This window comes from Eriocheir sinensis, chromosome 13 (assembly GCF_024679095.1).
Source record: "Eriocheir sinensis breed Jianghai 21 chromosome 13, ASM2467909v1, whole genome shotgun sequence".
Classification (NCBI taxonomy): domain Eukaryota; kingdom Metazoa; phylum Arthropoda; class Malacostraca; order Decapoda; family Varunidae; genus Eriocheir; species Eriocheir sinensis.
Window position 1 is genome coordinate 2569382 of NC_066521.1, and position 19003 is coordinate 2588384.

General features: G+C 46.0%; 1 protein-coding gene across 1 annotated transcript in view; it reads left to right on the forward strand.

Annotated features, from left to right (window-relative positions):
* LOC126997872 (polycystin family receptor for egg jelly-like) overlaps positions 1-19003 on the forward strand; it is a 345158-nt gene that overhangs the window by 263943 nt on the left and 62212 nt on the right. Inside the window, exon 27 of the mRNA XM_050859085.1 lies at positions 1230-1345. Coding sequence (XP_050715042.1) covers positions 1230-1345 — 116 coding nt within the window. The remainder of the gene's footprint in view (positions 1-1229; positions 1346-19003) is intronic.

A 19003-nucleotide genomic window follows, 5' to 3' on the forward strand; every position in this document is an offset into this window, starting at 1 on the left:
TATATATATATATATATATATATGTGTGTGTGTGTGTATATATATATATATATATATATATATATATATATATATATATATATATATATATATATATATATATATATATATATATATATATATATATATATATATATATATATATATATATATATATATATATATATATATATCAGTTTTTTTTATATTTAAATCAGAGTAAAAAAAATCATGATTTAAATCAAAATCAAATATACTGTATTTATTTTCTTATGTGTTTTAGCAAGAGTAAAATATTTAATGATTTATATATATATATATATATATATATATATATATATATATATATATATATATATATATATATATATATATATATATATAAAATGTAAGAAGGAAGAACATGTGAACCAGTTGTACAGGAAAAGTATCAAGTCTACTTGTCCTTTGCTGATCCTGTACTGGTCCTCTAGCAAGTCAGGCACCAGTGAATCATTGCCATCTCTCACAAGAAAATTATTCACAATCATAAAAAAAATTAAAAAATCCTACTTATGATTTTTATGTGAAAAAACTCATCTTTGGAAATGTATATTAAACTATGGCTTCATTTAACATTGGGCAAGTTTAATAATAAGAAAATGGACTCATAAGGATGAGTGGTTAGCGTGCGGGCCCTGCATTCATCGCGTGCTGGACGACGCGGGTTCGAATCCCCACAGTACCACCTTGGATTTTTCAGTCACCGCCGAGTGGCCTACGACTACCCACATGCTGTCCTGAAGACCACCCATCAACCCAGACTCTAGAAGAAACCGTCGAAGTGAATCAAGAATGAGTTCCGGGTGGCCGCATGGGCTAAGATTAAACGGCACCACTATAAAAAAGTGGAAACATACAATGATTTATGAAAAAAAAAAAAAAATCATTTATATATAAAAAAAATCGATTTAAATAAAAAAATCCGATTTAAATCATATAAATCGATTTTTTTTAAATCCTAATTTTTTTCAACCCTGATATATATATATATATATATATATATATATATATATATATATATATATATATATATATATATATATATATACATACATATATAGCCGAATAGTCAGCGTGCGGACGTGGTGAGCCCGTGGACCTACGTTCGAATCCCACCGTAAAATGCATATTTTTCAAACCACCGCCGAGTGGCCATTTGATGTTTTGCTGTTTTCTCCCATAATCACTTATTCCCTTTTCCCTCACAGATAAACCAGATGATGGAAATGGTCCAAAAGATTGGTCGAGCCATGGAAAACCGAAGTGTGGAGGGAGAGGTCGTCTTAGCACAGGCACCCAACGGGGCTGCTATGATGGTAGCAAAGTGAGTGTGCGCTGAAGAATCAATTTGAATAGTCTAATTAATCTTTTTTTTTTACAGCAAGGAAAACAGCTCAAGGGCAAAAAACAAACTAACAATAGTGAAAAAAAGCCCGCTAATCACTGCTCTTATAAAAAAAAAGGGTTCAGAGGAGTGGCCGAGAAAAAAGTCAATTCCGTGAGGAGAGGTGTCCTGATACTCTCCTTTTCAAAGAGATCAAGACGTAGGCAGGAGGAAATACAGATGAAGGAAGATTGTTCCAGAGTTTACCAGCGTGAGGGATGAAAGAGTGAAGATGCTGGCTAACTTTTGCATAAGGGATTTGGACAGTATAGGGGTGAGTTTGAGTAGAAACTCATGCAGCGGGGCCGCGGGAGGGATGAAGCATGGAGTTAGCAAGTTCAGAAGAGCAATCAGCGTGAAAATATCGATAGAAGCTACAAAGAGATGCAAAACGGCGGAATTTAAAAGGTAGGAGTCTTTCAGTAAGAGGAGAGGAATTGATGAAACGAAGAATCTTAGACTACTTTGTCCAAGAAAGCTGTGTGAGTGGAGCCCCCCACACATGAGATGCATACTCCATACGAGGGTGGACAAGGCCCCTTTATATGGATAGCAAATGTGCTGGGGAAAGGAACTGATGGAGACTATACAGAACGCCCAACCTCGAAGAAGCTGATTTAGTGAGAGAAGAGATGTGAAGTTTTCAGTTAAGATTTTGAGTTAAGGATGGACCGAGAATATTTAGTGTAGAAGGTGACAGCTGAGTGTGATAAATAGGGTTGGTGTGGGATGTGAGTACTCCGTATACTCTGCTTTGCACTCGTTGCACTGATGTCACGTCGGAATTTTTAAGTTCGGTCACCAGTCTTTCTTCTGAATAGCAGAGAAGGTCCCGTGAAAAGACAACTGCTCGAGATTGGTTCATGGTGGCATGGGGAGCGCAGGACACTGATGCACCCGGAACAGAAGTTAGCGAGCGGAGCTGTGAGCTCTCCTCTGGTGACGAAACTTCAACAAGCAAGCTCCCGTCCCTTTTTTTTTTTTTTTTTTACAACAAAGGAGGCAGCTCAAGGGCACACAAAAAAAGAAAATAATGAAAAAAAAAGCCCGCTACTTGCTGCTCCTAAAAAAGATACAAAAGAGGTGGCCGAAAGGAAGATCAAATACGGGAGGAGAGGTGTCCTGATACCCTCCTCTTGAAAGAGTTCAAGTCGTAGGCAGGAGGAAATACAGATGAAGGAAGATTGTTCCAGAGTTTACCAGCGTGAGGGATGAAAGAATGAAGATGCTGGTTAACTCTTGCATAAGGGGTTTGGACAGTATAGGGATGAGCATGAGTAGAAAGTCGAGTGCAGCGGGGCCGCGGGAGGGGGGGAGGCATGCAGTTAGCAAGTTCAGAAGAGCAGTCAGCGTGGAAATATCGATAGAAGATAGAAATAGAGGCAACATTGCGGCGGAATTTAAGAGGTAGAAGACTATCAGTATGAGGAGGAGAGCTGATGAGAGGAAGAGCCTTAGCCTCCACTCTGTCCAGAAGAGCTGTGTGAGTGGAGTAATGCAGAGTGGAATCATCGGCGTAGGAATGGATAGGACAGTTCGTTTTGGAAAGAAGATCATCAATGAACAACAGAAAAAGAGTGGGAGAAAGGACAGAACCCTGTGGGACACCACTGTTAATAGATTTAGGGGAAGAACAGTGACCGTCTACCACGGCAGAAATAGAACGGTCAGAAAGGAAACTGGAGATAAAGGTACAGAGAGAAGGATAGAAACCGTAGGAGGGTAGTTTAGAAAGCAAAGATTTGTGCCAGACCCTATCAAAAGCTTTTGATATATCCAGCGCAATAGCAAAAGTTTCACCGAAACGGCTAAGAGAGGATGACCAAGAGTCAGTTAAGAAGGCTAGGAGATCACCAGTAGAACGCCCCTTCCGGAACCCATACTGGCGATCAGATAGAAGGTCAGAAGTGGAAAGGTGCATTTGAATCTTCCGGTTAAGGATTGATTCAAAAGCTTTAGATATATATATATTGGACGGTAGTTTGAGGGATTTGAGCGGTCACCCTTCTTAGGTACAGGCTGTATGAAGGCATACTTCCAGCAAGAAGGAAAGGTAGATGTTGACAGGCAGAGGCGAAAGAGTTTGACCAGGCAGGGTGACAGCACGGAGTCACAGTTTTTAAGGACAATAGGAGGCACTCCATCAGGTCCATAAGCCTTCTGAGGATTGAGGCCAGAGAGGTCATAGAAAACATCATTTTGAAGAATCTTTATAACAGGCATAAAGGAGTCAGAGGGGGGATGAGTAGGAGGAATATGCCCAGAATCGTCCAGAGTGGAGTTTTTAGAAAAGTTTGATAGATGAGTTCAGCATTAGATATAGATGAGACTGCAGTGTTGACGTTCGGACTGAGGATTTGATGGAAAGCTGTAGAAGTGAAGTTGGTGGAGATGTTTTGGCTAGATGCCAGAAGTCACGGGAAGAGTTAGAGAAAGCAAGGTTTTGACATTTTCTATTAATGAAAGAATTTTTGGTAAGTCGGAGAATAGATTTGGCACGATTTCGGGCAGAAATGTAAAGTTCATAATTAGCATTAGTTTGAAGGCTCTGGTACCTTTTATGAGCTACCTCTCTATCATTGACAGCACGAGAACAAGCGTGATTAAACCAAGGCTGTTTAGCGTGAGGAGTAGAGAAAGAACGAGGAATGTATGCCTCCATTCCAGAGACAATCACCTCTGTGATGCGCTGAGCACACACAGAGGGGTCTCTATCCTGGAAGAAATAATCATTCCACGGGAAATCGGAAAAGTACATCCTCAGGTCGTCCCACCGAGCTGAAGCAAAATGCCAGAAGCATCGCCTCTTCGGTGGGTCCAGAGGGTGTACAGGAGCGATAGGACAGGATGCAGAAATAAGATTGTGATCGGAGGAGCCCAACGGAGAGAACAGTTTGACAGAATAAGCAGAAGGGTTTGAGGTAAGGAAGAGGTCTAGAATGTTGGGCCGGTCTCCAAGACGGTCGGGAATACGTGTAGGGTGCTGGACCAACTGCTCTAGGTCGTTGAGGATAGCAAAGTTGTAGGCTTGTTCACCAGGATGGTCAGTGAAAGAGGATGAAAGCCAAAGCATTGAAATCTCCTAGGATGGAGATTTCAGCGAAGGGAGAGTGGGTCAAGATGTGCTCCACTTTAGAATTCAAATAGTCAAAGAATTTTACATAGTTGGTAGAGTTAGGTGAGAGATAAACAGCACAGATGTATTTAGTAATAGAATGACAATGAAGTCTTAGCCAGATGGTGGAAAATTCAGAAGAGTAAAGGTCGTGGGCGCAACATCCAGCTTTGGATTGAAATTTAGGGTAGAGATAGTAGGAAGGAACAGAGTAGAGGTTGCTGTCAGTAACCCTCAGAAACCTGTGTTTCGGTGAGGAAGAGAAGGTGGGGTTTAGAGGAGGAGATGATGTTCCACAGAATGAAAAGTAGAGCGAAGACCAATGTTGCAGAAATTGAGAAGAAAGAGGTTCGAGGAGTTATCAAGACACCTCTCGGGTCGGCAGCCAGAAGGGAGTCCTCCTGGGAATTTAGGTCCCCCAGGCGGGGACTCCGAGGCTTGGTGTATGTGCGCCATTTTGAAATTTTAATTTTGGGAAAAGGTGTATATGTTGTGTGAATGTAGTGTGGTGTGGATAAAGAGAGGATCTGTCTTAAGAGAGCATGCTGAACTACTCTCCGGTGTTGGTGAGACAATAGGGAAACGGTTAGTAAGGACATGGGAAAGGTCTTTGGAGGGCTTCAGCTCCCTTCTCACCTCCCATATATACCTCACCGGGAGTGGCTTGCGCCCGTTCGGTAGGTGTCTTCCTACCTACTCCAGCCTTGCGGCATTATCTTGGGCTTATGGCCGCAAGCCTTGACGAGGGAACGGTGTACTTCAAAGATGTCGAAGTCGTTTATCGAGCAGCCATCCACAGACTCGACTACTATATATTTCTCAAATGAAACAGGCTCATATACAACAGGCAAAACTTATATTTGGGAAACTGGAGAGTTCCAAGGTTTACGTGGACTATTCCGACGGACTTGTCTTGGGCAGACCCTCTAGGGAGTAGGGACTTCCCAGAAGCACCACCAGGAGCCGTGAAAGGCTCCAAGGTGGCGATGAGAGAGGATCGTGTTGGAGTTTTCAGGGACAGGCGGACGTCAGCGAGAGAGGCAGGCCGGGGTAAAGAAAACTTACCCATACACAGGTGGTTCGTTTCACTTCTCCACACCCCCACCCATCACGGAGCCAAACAAGGGAGGCTTGATGTTGGGCCAGACGGCACCCAACATCCCCAGGGGTAATGGGGAAGTATACACACCCACACCCAGGCGTTTGACGGCGGGCGCGGGACCGTTGCGATCCCCCACCCGGCAGTGACCGCTTGACCCTAGCCATCGCATGGCCCTAGCCAGCGCATGACCAGCCGATTGATTCAGTGAGGCCACACTGAACCGCCCGTCTTACCCCAACCCTCCCACCACAGGAGCGTGTTGCCCACCGAGTGGAACTACATCCTGCCCCACGGTGGACTCAACTCCCAGATGAGAGGGCACGGGGAATATACGGGACGCCACGCACGGCAAACACGTGGGGAGACAAGAGTCCTGCCCTAGGTGGTAAAAGGGCGGGCGCAAGCAACATCACCAGTAGGCCTCCTCTACCGGTGATGAGGGGGGAGCACTTGGTCCACGAGGCCAGCGGGCATCGAGCCCTATCGAGGTAGGCAAGCCGTGGTGGCTTCACAGACCTTGTTTTTGCCGATGATGCAGTAATCCTGGCGGAGTCGCCGCCGGCCTCGCTACAAGCCCCGTCACCACGACAACGTGACTCCCCTTCGACGGGGGACCATTGTGGTACAATATATAATCAATCAGCAATCAGCGGGGAAATACGCCGGGGGGCACGTAGCCTCGCCCACCCTACGACGCCAAGCCCGGGGGTCCCTCCGGGCGAGTCTCCTTGCAGGCCCCCTTCCCAACCCGAGTACCTCCCGGCAGAATCTATCGGCTTGCTCAGGCCACTAACTCCCCAGGCGTCCCCTTGGCCTCCTTTACTCAGGATTGTCTATTACAGAGACAACTCGATGAGCAGGATCGGCTTCTGGGTAACGTGTCACGTGACCATATACCCGGAGATGGTGTTTACGGACTATGCAGGTAATATGCATGTATGTCGCATCAGTCTCACAGAGTAGTCGCCGGTTGGACACAAAGTCATTCCAGCGATATCACATGATTCTGCATAGACATTTATTACCAAAGGCATCAATCCGCCTCTCCAAGTCCCCATTCAATGTCCATGTCTCATAACCATAGAGTGAGACAGGGAACACAAGGGACTTAAGGATCCGGATCTTTATCCTTTAGCACAGGTATCGACAACGCCATATACTCGTGTTGAGCGAGTCCATAACACCATGGGCCAGGCCAATCCGCCGTAAGATTTCCTGGCGGGACTCATCGTTGTTATGAACTACGCATAAACTGACTGTACTGTTTCATCTAGCAAGTCTCCAAACACCTGCACCTTGGTCTTGGCCCAGGAGACCAAGCCCCAAGGGCTTCGCCTCCTCGTGCAGTGCCTCGATAACCGTCAACAGAACCTCCAGCGACTCCGCCAGGATTACTGCATCATCGACAAAAACAAGGTCTAAGAACCTGGTATTGCGAATGGATGATCCGCAATGACTCTGGTCCACAACTCTGTCCAGTACCCACTCCATACAAGTGTTGAAAAGCGATGGGGCAAGGACACAGCCCTGCCTCACTCCCAGATTCACGGGAAAGAAGTTGGACAAGCCTCCCCACACACACACACACACTCACTTCACAGCACTCTCTGTCCCAGAATACAGGCCAGTCAACAAACCAATAGTCCTCGCAGGAATCCCACAGAGTCGCAAAAGTTCCCAGAGTGCCTCGTGATGCACTGAGTCCCCGCCTTCTTGAGATCGACATGGGCTGCAATCACCCCCTGTCGAAACTCACGTCAGCGCCCTACCAGTACGCGAAGCGGTAGGATACGGTCAGTTGTTGACTTACCAGGCGTGAACCCAGACTGTTCAAGTCTCTGCATCTTCAGCAGCTGGCTGAGAATTAACATCAGCAATAGGTGGGCAAGCACCTTGCCTGGCACACTGAGCAGTGTAATACCACGGTTGTTGTTGCAGTCATGGCGGTCCCCTTCCCCTTTCCAGATAGGGACGACCAAGCCCCTCTTCTAGTCAGCAGGAATGGTACCGGACTTCCATACGGCAATCAAGACCGCATGCAACCCGCGGATCATGACCTCACCTTCAGCGTTGAGAAGCTTTGCTCTGATGTTATAGGTGCCAGGTGCCTTTCCAGAACCTCAACTTTGCCACACCCTCTCTGACCTTAACCAGAGAGGGTGGGCTTTCGTCAATGGGTGGATCAGCATCCGCCACCTGCAACCCAGCAACTGGAAGCTGCCCACTTAGAGGGTCCGCCATGTACAGCTACTCAAAGTATTCAGCCCAACGAGGCCTCTGTCAATCCATGTCCGACACGAGGCAGCCGTCAGCTGTTCGGATAGCGCTCACCTGAGAGGGAGACTTGGAGCGCAGCTTATTCAGGGCTTGGTAAGCAGGTCCGAGGTCATTCGCATTTAAGTGGCTCTCGACATCCTCAGCGAGACCCCTGACATACCTCTCCGTCTCTCCTCAGGAGAGCTCTAGTCTTCCGCGACAGAGTCCTCTATTGGTCCTGATTATCAGCAAGTCTGGCAGCACGACTCTCCTCAATATTCTCCAGCGTCTCCACCGAGGCAAAGCCACTCCTAGATCTCGGGCGCTCTCCTATGCACTCCTTAGCAACTCGCAGAGTATCACGTTTGAAGGTCTCCCACAGTTCTACATGGTCCTCCAGGGTGCTGAACACATCGAACCGATTTGAGACTGTCACTGCATACTCCTGAGCACATGCCAGGTCCTTCAGCCTCTCGAGATGGAACACAGTAGTGTTGCATCTCGAGATTCTTCTTGACCTGACATGAAGCTTGAGTGCTGCAACAAGCCTATGATCAGTAGCAAAGAACTCAGCACTCCAGTAAACCCAGGAGTTCTGAAGGATCCTCCAACGAGTACTAACGAGGATGTGGTCAATCTCTACTACCAAAGCTACCCCTCGGCACCACTATAACAAGTTCAGCGGTGTAGCTCTGGTCCCTCGTACTAGGAACCCGCAATTCTCAACCTTCTGAAAGAGCTGTTGATATTCCTGGTACCAGAACCATGGGGTCTAACACAGCTCGTAGCCAACCCTTTCAGTGCCAGTAGTAGCATTGAAGTCGCCCAGGACAATGAGTGTATCCCGGGAAGGGCACTGGTCAAATACGGCTTAGAACATCTCCTTCTCTTCAGTTTGACACATCTCCGTAGGAGCGTACACTGCAACAAGAGACATGAGACCCAGTGTATGATTCTGCCTCACTCGCATTATACGCTCCTCAGCCGGGACAACCTCACAGCGTTGCCATATACCCAGAAAAGTCTGGATTTCTAAACCTTTGTTTAGCTAATGCGAGAACTCTAGAATTTTGACGAATATATTCAGACTTTTTCATGCTTAGCCAGAAAGAATCCCTTAAAACTTCTATATTTCCAGAATTTACTGTTTAGTGATTAACTGATTACGTTCAGTAAATAATCAGATTATCATAATCATTGAGTTTCAACTACTTCGTGTATTTATACGGACAGTAGCAGGCGAGTTGAAACTTGAAGTCTTGAACAGAAACAGTACCCATACGCTTCTCGTCAAGACTTCTGTCACCAGTGTTACCACTTTGTGGGTCTGTAGTAGACTCTGGAGCCCTACCCACAAATCTGTATTTAAGCAGGCCCTTTATGGGTGCCTTTGTGGATGAGGCTATTTAACGTCATATTTGGGGAAAACTATTTGTGAGTAAATTTGTGGGCACTCCATCCAAATGTGTGGATAAAATGTACGATATTGTGGATGGCGTCCAAGGCAGAAGTGGCCACTGGGCCACTCACGAATCACGGCAGTATTGTGTCTGCTTTAAGGGACTGGCAGCGGGATCCGTGGTGGTAAAGGTTGGTAACATCGTAGAGGTGTGTTTAAGGCCGAAAAAAGCCGCCGGAGAGTGCTGGAGGAGCCAAAGTGGAGGTAATAATTGCGGAGGTGGAGTGGCCAAGGCGGGGTGTCCATGGCGGCGGTGTCACCAGAGAGAGAAACTTCCATCTCCGCCCCGACATCGGGGGAGATGCCGCTCTCGAAGGTCCCCCAGACAGGGGCACTCGACCAGCGGTGGCTGAGTGGATAGCGTGACGGCGCCGCGTTCAGGACGACGCGAGTTCAATCCCCGCCCGGTGCCACCAAGCTGGGATTTTTCAGCCGCCGCCAAGTGGCTTAAAACTACCCACATACTGTCCAAAAGACCACCTATATCAACCCAGACTCTAGATTTTAGGATTAAAGATGAGCTCCGGGAGGGTAGCATGAGCCAATGCAAGATGGCGCCACTATAAACACTCGCCTGCGCCAGAACGGGCTGGGCCGACCATCAGGCCACACCGGGAAGAAGCATTGGGCCGACCATCATGTTATGAGAAGGCAGAGTCGGGTCGCGCCAGTTTAGCTGACGTAGCCAGACGCAAGAGGAAAAAAGAATCTCCTTGTCGTGAAAGCCTTTGATCAAGACAAAAATGCTACTGAGTTGAAAAATAAAGTTTCTAAGGCATTACAAGGCATTCAGATTACTGATTCAAGCTTCACGAATGGAGGTAATATTGTTATGAACTTTGATGATGAAAACACTAGGAATGAAGTAGCTCAGAAATTGTAAAATGTAGAGCAACTTATCACAAAAAGTATTAGAATACTAAGGCCAAAGATCTGCAATGTACATAAGGAGGAGACAGGGGATAAGATAACTGAGACACTGTTAAACAGGAATAAGTTCCTACACTCGAGATCTGGAGCTGAGGGGAAAATTGAGAATATTTTTAGCAAGCCTGCTGCTGGTGGCACAATGCGCTATATTTCGAAATATGATCCAACTGTTAGAGTGTTGATTCATAAACATCATGATAAGATAAAACTAGAATGGGGAATGTACACTGTGAAAGGTAGAAACCATGCAATCATATGCTACCATTGTCAAAGATACGGCCATGTTGAGGCCAATTCCACTGCCAAGAACAATGGAGAAGCCCCAAAATGTTACACGTGCGCTGGTGATAATAAATCAAGAGACTGCTCCATGGCTGAGAGGAAATGCTTAAATTGTGTGAGGTACAGGAAGCTTGAAATCAACCACTCAGCGACTGACCGGTATTGTGTAGTTCTTCAAACTGAAATTGAGATAATTTGTAACATAACCGATCATGGCTATTAATTGGTGTTTGAGACTCGAAGATAAATATTGTGTGTGATAAATGTTCAGTGAGTTCGAAATAATCGTTGGGACATTAAATTGTGATAATATAAAAGAAATATCTGATAAATGGAAAATGAGACAATGGATATTGTGATACTATCAAAAGGAAAGATATTGTGATTAGCACGAACCAAAACATGGCCAAATGACTATAATGATGCCAAGATTATTAAAAGGACATCAGTAGGTTATCCATGAAAGCAATTAATACTCACTCACTCACTACGACGTTTTGAATAAGTGCATATCGAGGATTATTATTGGGGCTAACATCATTATTGCTGACGGCCCTGCGGAGCGCTGCGCTGACAGTGGAGCGGGGCCTGAAACTTCATCAACGGTAAACGGTAAACGGTAAACAAATGGCAGCAGTTGGCTGGAGATACCTTTGACATGGAAACCATTGTTCATACCAAACCAGTAGATGTACCCCCCTTTACTGATCTCGCCACTGCCAGGACTCATCGTCTCAGAGTGCCACTATGTCCACCCTCATCCTTTTGAGCTCATTTGATAGGTAGGGCAGTCGATTATCTTCCGAGATTCTCCGGACGTTCCAGGAGCCCTCACGCAGAGCCCCCCAGCAAGACCGGATCGGGGTCGAGGCTCGCGCCACGACCCCGACCTCTACTTTTTAATTTGTTTTTTGTTGTGGCAAAGAGGGGTTGCAAACCCTTCCCTTAACCAGCCCAGATCAGGGGCTGGGCTGATTGTTCACCATAGGGCAGGGACGCAGGACCCCTGGGATGATTGATCCCCCGGTTACCCAAAGAAAGAAGCATAAACAGGAGAGAGAGAGAGAGAGAGAGAGAGAGAGAGAGAGAGAGAGAGAGAGAGAGAGAGAGAGAGAGAGAGAGAGAGAAGGGGGAAAACCAGCTCGCGGAGGCTGAGGACGCTGCATTCCTCGTACAGGTAGACCTGCTCCTAAAATATAAAAACATAAATAAAAGAGTATATATCTGTTTGAGTAATAAAGAAGCTATTAATAGCCTAATCCTGAAAAACTCTCTCTCTCTCTCTCTCTCTCTCTCTCTCTCACACATCGTCTCCCACGTTAAATTATCGCAGACAAAAATATATATAGTTGTCTGGCTGCCAAACCTTTATAAAGCTTTTATATTATTATTATAATTATTATTATTATTATTATTATTATTATTATTACACACACACACACACACACACACACACACACACATTTTTAGTTCAACCCTATTAGCCTATCTCCGTGTTTCTACTAATTTCAACTATATTTTTTTTTATCTAAAATATATTAACGTGGGAGATCATATGTGTGTGTGTGTTTGTGTGTGTGTGTGTGTGTGAGAGAGAGAGAGAGAGAGAGAGAGAGAGAGAGAGAGAGAGAGAGAGAATTTTTTTTTTACAACAAAGGAAACGGCTCAAGGGCAACAAAAAAAGTGAAACAAAAAGCCCGCTACTCGCCGCTCCCATGATATATAACAGTAAGGAATAGCCAAAAAAAGAGGTCAATTTCGGGTGGAGAGGTGTCTTGATACACTCTTCTTGAAAGAGGTCAAGTCATAGGCAGGAGGAAATACAGACGAAGGAAGGCTGTTCCAGAGTTTACCAGTGTAAGGGATGAAAGAATGGAGATGCTAGTTAACTCTTGCATAAGGGGTTTAGACAGTATAGGGATGAGTATGAGTAGAAAGTCGTGTGCAACGGGGCCGCGGGAGGGAGCAATTCAGAAGAGCAGTCAGCATGAAAATATCTATAGAAGATAGAAAGTGATCCAACATGGCGGCGGAATTTAAGAGGAAGAAGACTATCAGTAAGAGGAGGAGAGCTGGTGAGACGAAAAGCCTTAGACTCCACTCTGTCCAGAAGAGCTGTGTGAATGGAGCCCCCCACACGTAGAAACTGGAAAGTTTCGTTTAGTCGGCGCAACATCTGTGGTCATATGCCGGAGAGACCGAAAGGGAAGGAATTATAGGAGAAGGGAACAGATCCCAGGAGACGGGACACAACCCCCGATTAATACCTGGTACCCATTCACTGTTGGGTGGACAGGGGCGTAAGGTATCAGAAAAGCCGCCCAAAATCGAACCAAGGATCTCTTGGTTGTGAGCCGAAATTCCTAAAAACTGCACCACGAAGCCCCCCGCCCCCCACACGTGAGATACATACTCCATACGAGGGCGGACAAGGCCCTTATGAATGGAAAGCATCTGTGCAGATGAAGGAAGATTGTTCCAGAGTTTACCAGCGTGAGGGATGAAAGAGTAAAGATGCTGGTTAACTCTTGCATAAGGGGTTTGGACAGTATAGGGATGAGCATGAGTAGAAAGTCGTGTGTAGCTGGGCCGCGGGAGGGGGGGAGGCATGCAGTTAGCAAGTTCAGAAGAGCAGTCAGCGTGGAAATATCGATAGAAGATAGAAAGAGAGGCAACATCGAGGCGGAATTTAAGAAGTAGAAGACTATCAGTAGGAGGAGGAGAGCTGATGAGACGAAGAGCCTTAGCCTCCACTCTGTCCAGAAGAGCTGTGTGGGTGGAGCCCTCCCACACGTGAGATGCATACTCCATACGAGGGCAGACAAGGCCCCTGTATATGGATAGCAACTGCGCGGGGGAGAAGAACTGGCGGAGACGATACATAACGCCCTACCTCGAGGAAACTGATTTAGTGAGAGAGAAGATTTGAGGTTTCCCGTTGAGATTTTGAGCTAAGGATAGACCGAGGATATTTAGTGTTGAAGAAGGTGACAGCTGGGTGTTGTCGAAGAATAGGGCAAAGGTGTTTGGAAGATTGTGTCGAGTTAATAGGTTGTGAAATTAAGTTTTTGAAGCATTAAAGGACACAAGGTTCCTTTTACCCCAATCGGAAATGATAATAAGGTCCGAGATTAAGCGTTCTGCAACCTCCAGTCTGGGGTCATGCAATTCCTGTTGAGAGGGTCTTCTGTTGAAAGAAGTTGAATAATGCAGAGTGGAGTCGTCAGCGTATGAGTGGATAGGACAGTTTGTTATGGATCGTTGGTGAATAACAGGAAGAGAGTGGGTAATAGGACAGAGCCCTGTGAAACACCACTGTTGATAGGTTTAGGGGAAGAACAGTGACCGCCTACCACCACAGAGATAGAACGGCCGAAAAGGTAACTGGAGATCAAGGAACAGAGAATGATAGAATCCGAAAGAGGGCAGTATGGAAAGCAAAGATATGTGCCAGACTCTATCGAAAGCTTTCGATATGTCTAGCGCAACTGAGAAAGTTTCACCGAAACGGCTAAGAGAGGATGACCAAGAGTCATTTAAGAGGGCAAGAAGATCGCCAGCAGAACGCCCCTTGCGGAACAAATCCTGGCGATCAGATAGAAGGTCAGAAGTGGAAAGGTGCTTTTGAATCTTCCGGTTAAGGATTGATTCAAAAGCTTTAGATAGACAAGAAAGTAAAGCTATAGGGCGGTAGTTTGAGGGATTGAAACGGTCACGTTTCTTAGGCACAGACTGTATGAAGGCGTACTTCCAGCAGGAAGGAAAGGTAGATGTTGATAGGCAGAGACGAAAGAGTTTGACCAGACAGGGTGTCAGCACGGAGGCACAGTTTTTAAGGACAATAGGAGGCACTCCATTAGGCCCACAAGTCTCCTGAGAGTTGAGGCCAGAGAAGGCATGGAAAACATCATTCTTAAGAATCTTAATAACAAGCATAGATGAGTCAGAGGGGGAATGAGTAGGAGGAATATGCCCAGAATCATCCAGAGTGAGATAGATGAGACGGCGGTGCTGCGTCAGGGTTAAGGAGAGGAGGGAAAGATGAAGAAGTAAAATTGGAGGAGATAGTTTTGGCCATCTCTCTGGAAGAATTAGAGAAGGCAAGGTTTTGACATTTACTGTTGATGAAAGAGCTTTTGGCGAGTCGGAGAATAGATTTGGCACGATTCCGGGCAGAAATATGAAGATCATGGTTAGCAGGAGTGCGAAGGTTCTGGTACCTTTTGTGAGCTGCCTCTCTATCTTTGATAGCACGAGAACAAGCGTGATTAAACCAAGGCTTTTTAGCTTAAGGAGTAGAGAAAGTACGTGGAATGTGTGCCTCCATTCCAGAGACAATTACCTCTGTGATGCGCTGGGCACACACAGAGGGCTCTCTCTCCTGGAAGCAGTAATCATTCCACTGGAAATCGGAAAAAGTACATCCTCAGGTCGTCCCACTGAGCTGAAGCAAAATGCCAGAGGCATCGCCTCTTCGGTGGGTTCAGAGGGTGTACAGGAACAATAGGACAAAATACAGAAATAAGGTTGTGATCGGAGGAGCTCAACGGAGAGAAGAGTTTAACAGAGTAAGTAGAAGGGTTAGAGGTAAGGAAGAGGTCTAGTATGTTGGTCCGGTCTCCAAGACGGTCTGGAATACGTGTAGGGTGCTGAACCAACTGTTCAAGATCGTTGAGGAGAGCAAAGTTGTAGGCTTGGTGACCAGCCTGGCCAGTGAAAGAGGATCAAAGCCAAAGCTGATGGTGAACATTGAAATCCCCTAGGATGGAGATTTCAGCGAAGGGTGAGTCAGTCAAGATGTGCTCCACTTTAGAGTTCAAATAATCAAATAATTTTACATAGTCAATAGAATTAGGTGAGAAATACGCAGCACATATGTATTTATTAATAGAATGACAATGAAGTCTTAGCCAGATGATGGAAAACTCTGAAGAGTCAAGGTCGTGGGCACGAGAGCAAGTGATGTCGTTGCGCACGTAGGCGCAACATCGAACTTTGGAATGAAATTTAGGATAGATATAGTGGGAGGGAACAGAGTAGAGCTTGCTGCCAGTAGCCTCAGAAACCTGTATTACGGTGAGGAAGAGAAGGTGAGGTTTAGAGGAGGAGAGATGGTGTTTCACAGAATGAGAATTAGAATAAAGACCGCGAATGTTGCAGAAGTTACTAAAAAGAAAGTTGGAAGAGGTATCAAGACACCTCTTGGTTCGGCGGCCGAAAGTGGAGTCCGCTCTAGGAGCATTTGTGCAACCTTCCCCTCCCCCCCCAAGACGGGGACTCCGAAGCAGAGTTATGATAAGCCATGTTGAATTATGAAAAAGTTTGGGGAAGTGGTGTGTGTGTTGCGTTATGTTGTGTGGTGTGGAAAGTAAGAGGATTTGTCTTTAGAGAGCAGGCAGAACTACTCTCTGGTGTAGATGAAAGAATAGGGAAACGGATAGTGAGGACACAGGAAGGGTATTTGGAGGGCTTTAGCACCCTCCTTGCTTCCCGTATATACCTCACCGGGAGTGGCTTACGCCCGTTTCGGTGGATGTTTCCCTACCTTACAAAAATAATAATGAGTGAGTATATTCATAGTTTATCTCGTTATATACAGAAGCTATTGATGGCCTACTATTGAAAGGAAGTACTCTCTCTCTCTCTCTCTCTCTCTCTCTCTCTCTCTCTCTCTCTCTCTCTCCACACACACACACCAGCTCGGGAGGTTGAGGACGCTTCATTCCTCATCCAGATAGACCTAAATGAGTATGTCTGAATGAGTTATGCAGACGCTATTAATAGCCTAATTCTGAAGAAAAAAAATCTCTCTCTCTCTCTCTCTCTCTCTCTCTCTCTCACACACACACACACACACACACACACACACACACACATTTTTAGTTCAACCCTATTGGCCTATCCTCGTGATTTTACTAATCTCAACTTTTTTTCTCTCTACAATATGTTAACGTGGGATACCATGTGTGTGTGTGTGTGTGTGTGTGTGTGTGTGTGAGAGAGAGAGAGAGAGAGAGAGAGAGAGAGAGAGAGAGAGAGAGAGAGAGAGAGAGTAATTTGAAGTGCTGTACCATATAAAAAGAAATAATAAGTGACTATTATTCATAGTTTACCTCGTTATATAAATAAGCTATCGATAGCCTACTATTGAAAATAAGTACTATTATTTATTCCAATCTTGCAAGTCTTTTTATCTCTGGTGATCAAGACATCTCCTACACTCCACAACCATTTCTGTATTATTTGTTTTATTATTATTATTATTAGGGGCGTTGTGACTTGGCGCCGCAACTGCAGGGTCATGTGGCGCCGGATCTAGTGCATTTAAAATGATTTTTGTTTTAAAACTATATTAAACCGGTAAAAAAATTGATAAAAAAACATGATAAAAATATATAAAACCACTTAAAAAATAATAGCGTTACAAAAAATAAAGTAATAGAACTATATAAAGCCGGTTAAAAGTAAAATACAAGATAAAAACAACGATAAGAAGTCAATAAAACCTACAGGAGGTGGAGGACGCCAGCCTCCTGTAGGAAGCCATACACGTCATGTCCCGGGGAGAGTGCCTTCTCCCCCAGCACCAGAGAGAGAGAGAAGCTCCCATCTCCACCCCGAACCAGCAAGTGCCGAACAGTCATGGGGACCAAACAGTCGTCACAGTAGGGCTGAACTCCCGGGACATGAGGAAGCCATGTGTGTATCGAGTATGACCCACCCAATGGCGGGCCAGGACAGTCTCCTTCTTACGACTTTTTATGTGGGAATACGACCAGGGAAGCACAGCCCTGGTCGTGACTGACCCCATCTTCATCGTGGCAACTACTACCGCCCGCCTGCGCTGCCACACACCCCTGAGTGCGGACCGCACGGAGGGATGCATATCCCTTGGGAGAGCGCACTGTGAGGGAGGACGAGAAGCAGCGGCCCGCGCCACCTCATCGGCCTCCTCATTACCACGCACAGAGACGTGGGCAGGTACCCAACAGAAGGTCACCTTATGCCCACGCCTTTTTGTTAAAACTAGCCAGCTAAAAATATCTAGAACGATAGGGTGGGTACTCTTAAAGATAGGGTGGGTACTCTTAAAATCTTCTATTGCAGACAGGGCTGCCTGAGAGTCACAGGAGACAGTAAAAGTATCAACAGGTAAAGTGAAGATGGTGCGAATTGCTAAAAGAAGGGCAGATAGCTCTGCGGTAAAAAAAATTGAGGCAGTAGCAGGCAAAGTTCCAGAACGGGAAAAGTCTGGAAAGACAGCTCCAAATCCAACGCCAGCATCGGATTTGGAGCCGTCCGTGTATACTGGTACAGACGTAGCGTGACTAGCTCTGTAGGACAGAAACAACTGTCGAGCAGTTGATGTCGAGTTGCTTGCTTTGGTAAAGTACCGGCAGAAATGTGTGTTTGGGAACTCCCACGGTGCGATGGGAGGTACCTGAGATACTGCTATAGGGAAGTATGGTAGTGAGAGGTCCCCAATGGCATTCCGGACACGGAGACCAAAGGGGCAAGGTAGAAGAGGTTTGTTTCTGTATTGTATATCTACAGTTGTGTCTATGACAATGGTGTAGGCAAGGTTGTTAGGTTGGCGTTGTAGTCTGTACCAGAACTTAATCAGAATTCCATCTCTTTGAAGGTCTAAGGATGGCACTCCTGCGTCAACTAAGAGACTTGATATGGAGGATGATTTAAAGGCACCAGTTGACAGTCTAACTGCCACGTGATGGACTGCGTCTAGTGTGCGGAGGCGGGCGGTTGTTGCCGACGTGTATACTTCGCATCCGTATGAGTCTCGACCCGATGAGTGACTGGTAAAGGCCTAGGAGTATTGTGCGGTCAGCGCCCCATGAAGTGCATGACTGGACACGAAAGAGATCGAGCGATCTCATGCACTTCGTTTTTAAGCCTTTTAGTGTGGGAGCCATGTGAGGCGCCTGTCGAACAAAAGCACCCAAAACGTGTGTTGTTCTACAACAGGTATACGTGATCCGCACATGATGAGATCAGGGTCTGGATGGTGGCCTCTCAGGCGACAGAAGTGCATGGCAGCCGACTTGAATAGTGAGAATCGGAAGCCATGTTTCTCCGCCCATGTGGATGTCCTGTCAATGGCGTTTTGCAGTCTTCGTTCTGCGGTGAACATCCGAGTCGCCGAGAACCAGATTGCCAGGTCGCCGACGTAGAGGGAGGACGACACCCCATCAGGGAGCAACGTTGTAATGCCATTTATAGCTACAGCAAAAAGTGTGACACTCAGAACACTTATCTGGGGAACTCCTTCCTTCTGTTCATAGGGTGGTGAGTAAGAGGTGCCGACTCTGCCTTGGAAAGTCCTCTCTTCAAGAAACCCCTTGATAAACTTTGGCATCCGTCCACGGACACCAAAGGCATGGAGCTGTTTCAGTATCCCGTATCTCCATGTTGTATCTTAAGCCTTCTCGAGGTCAA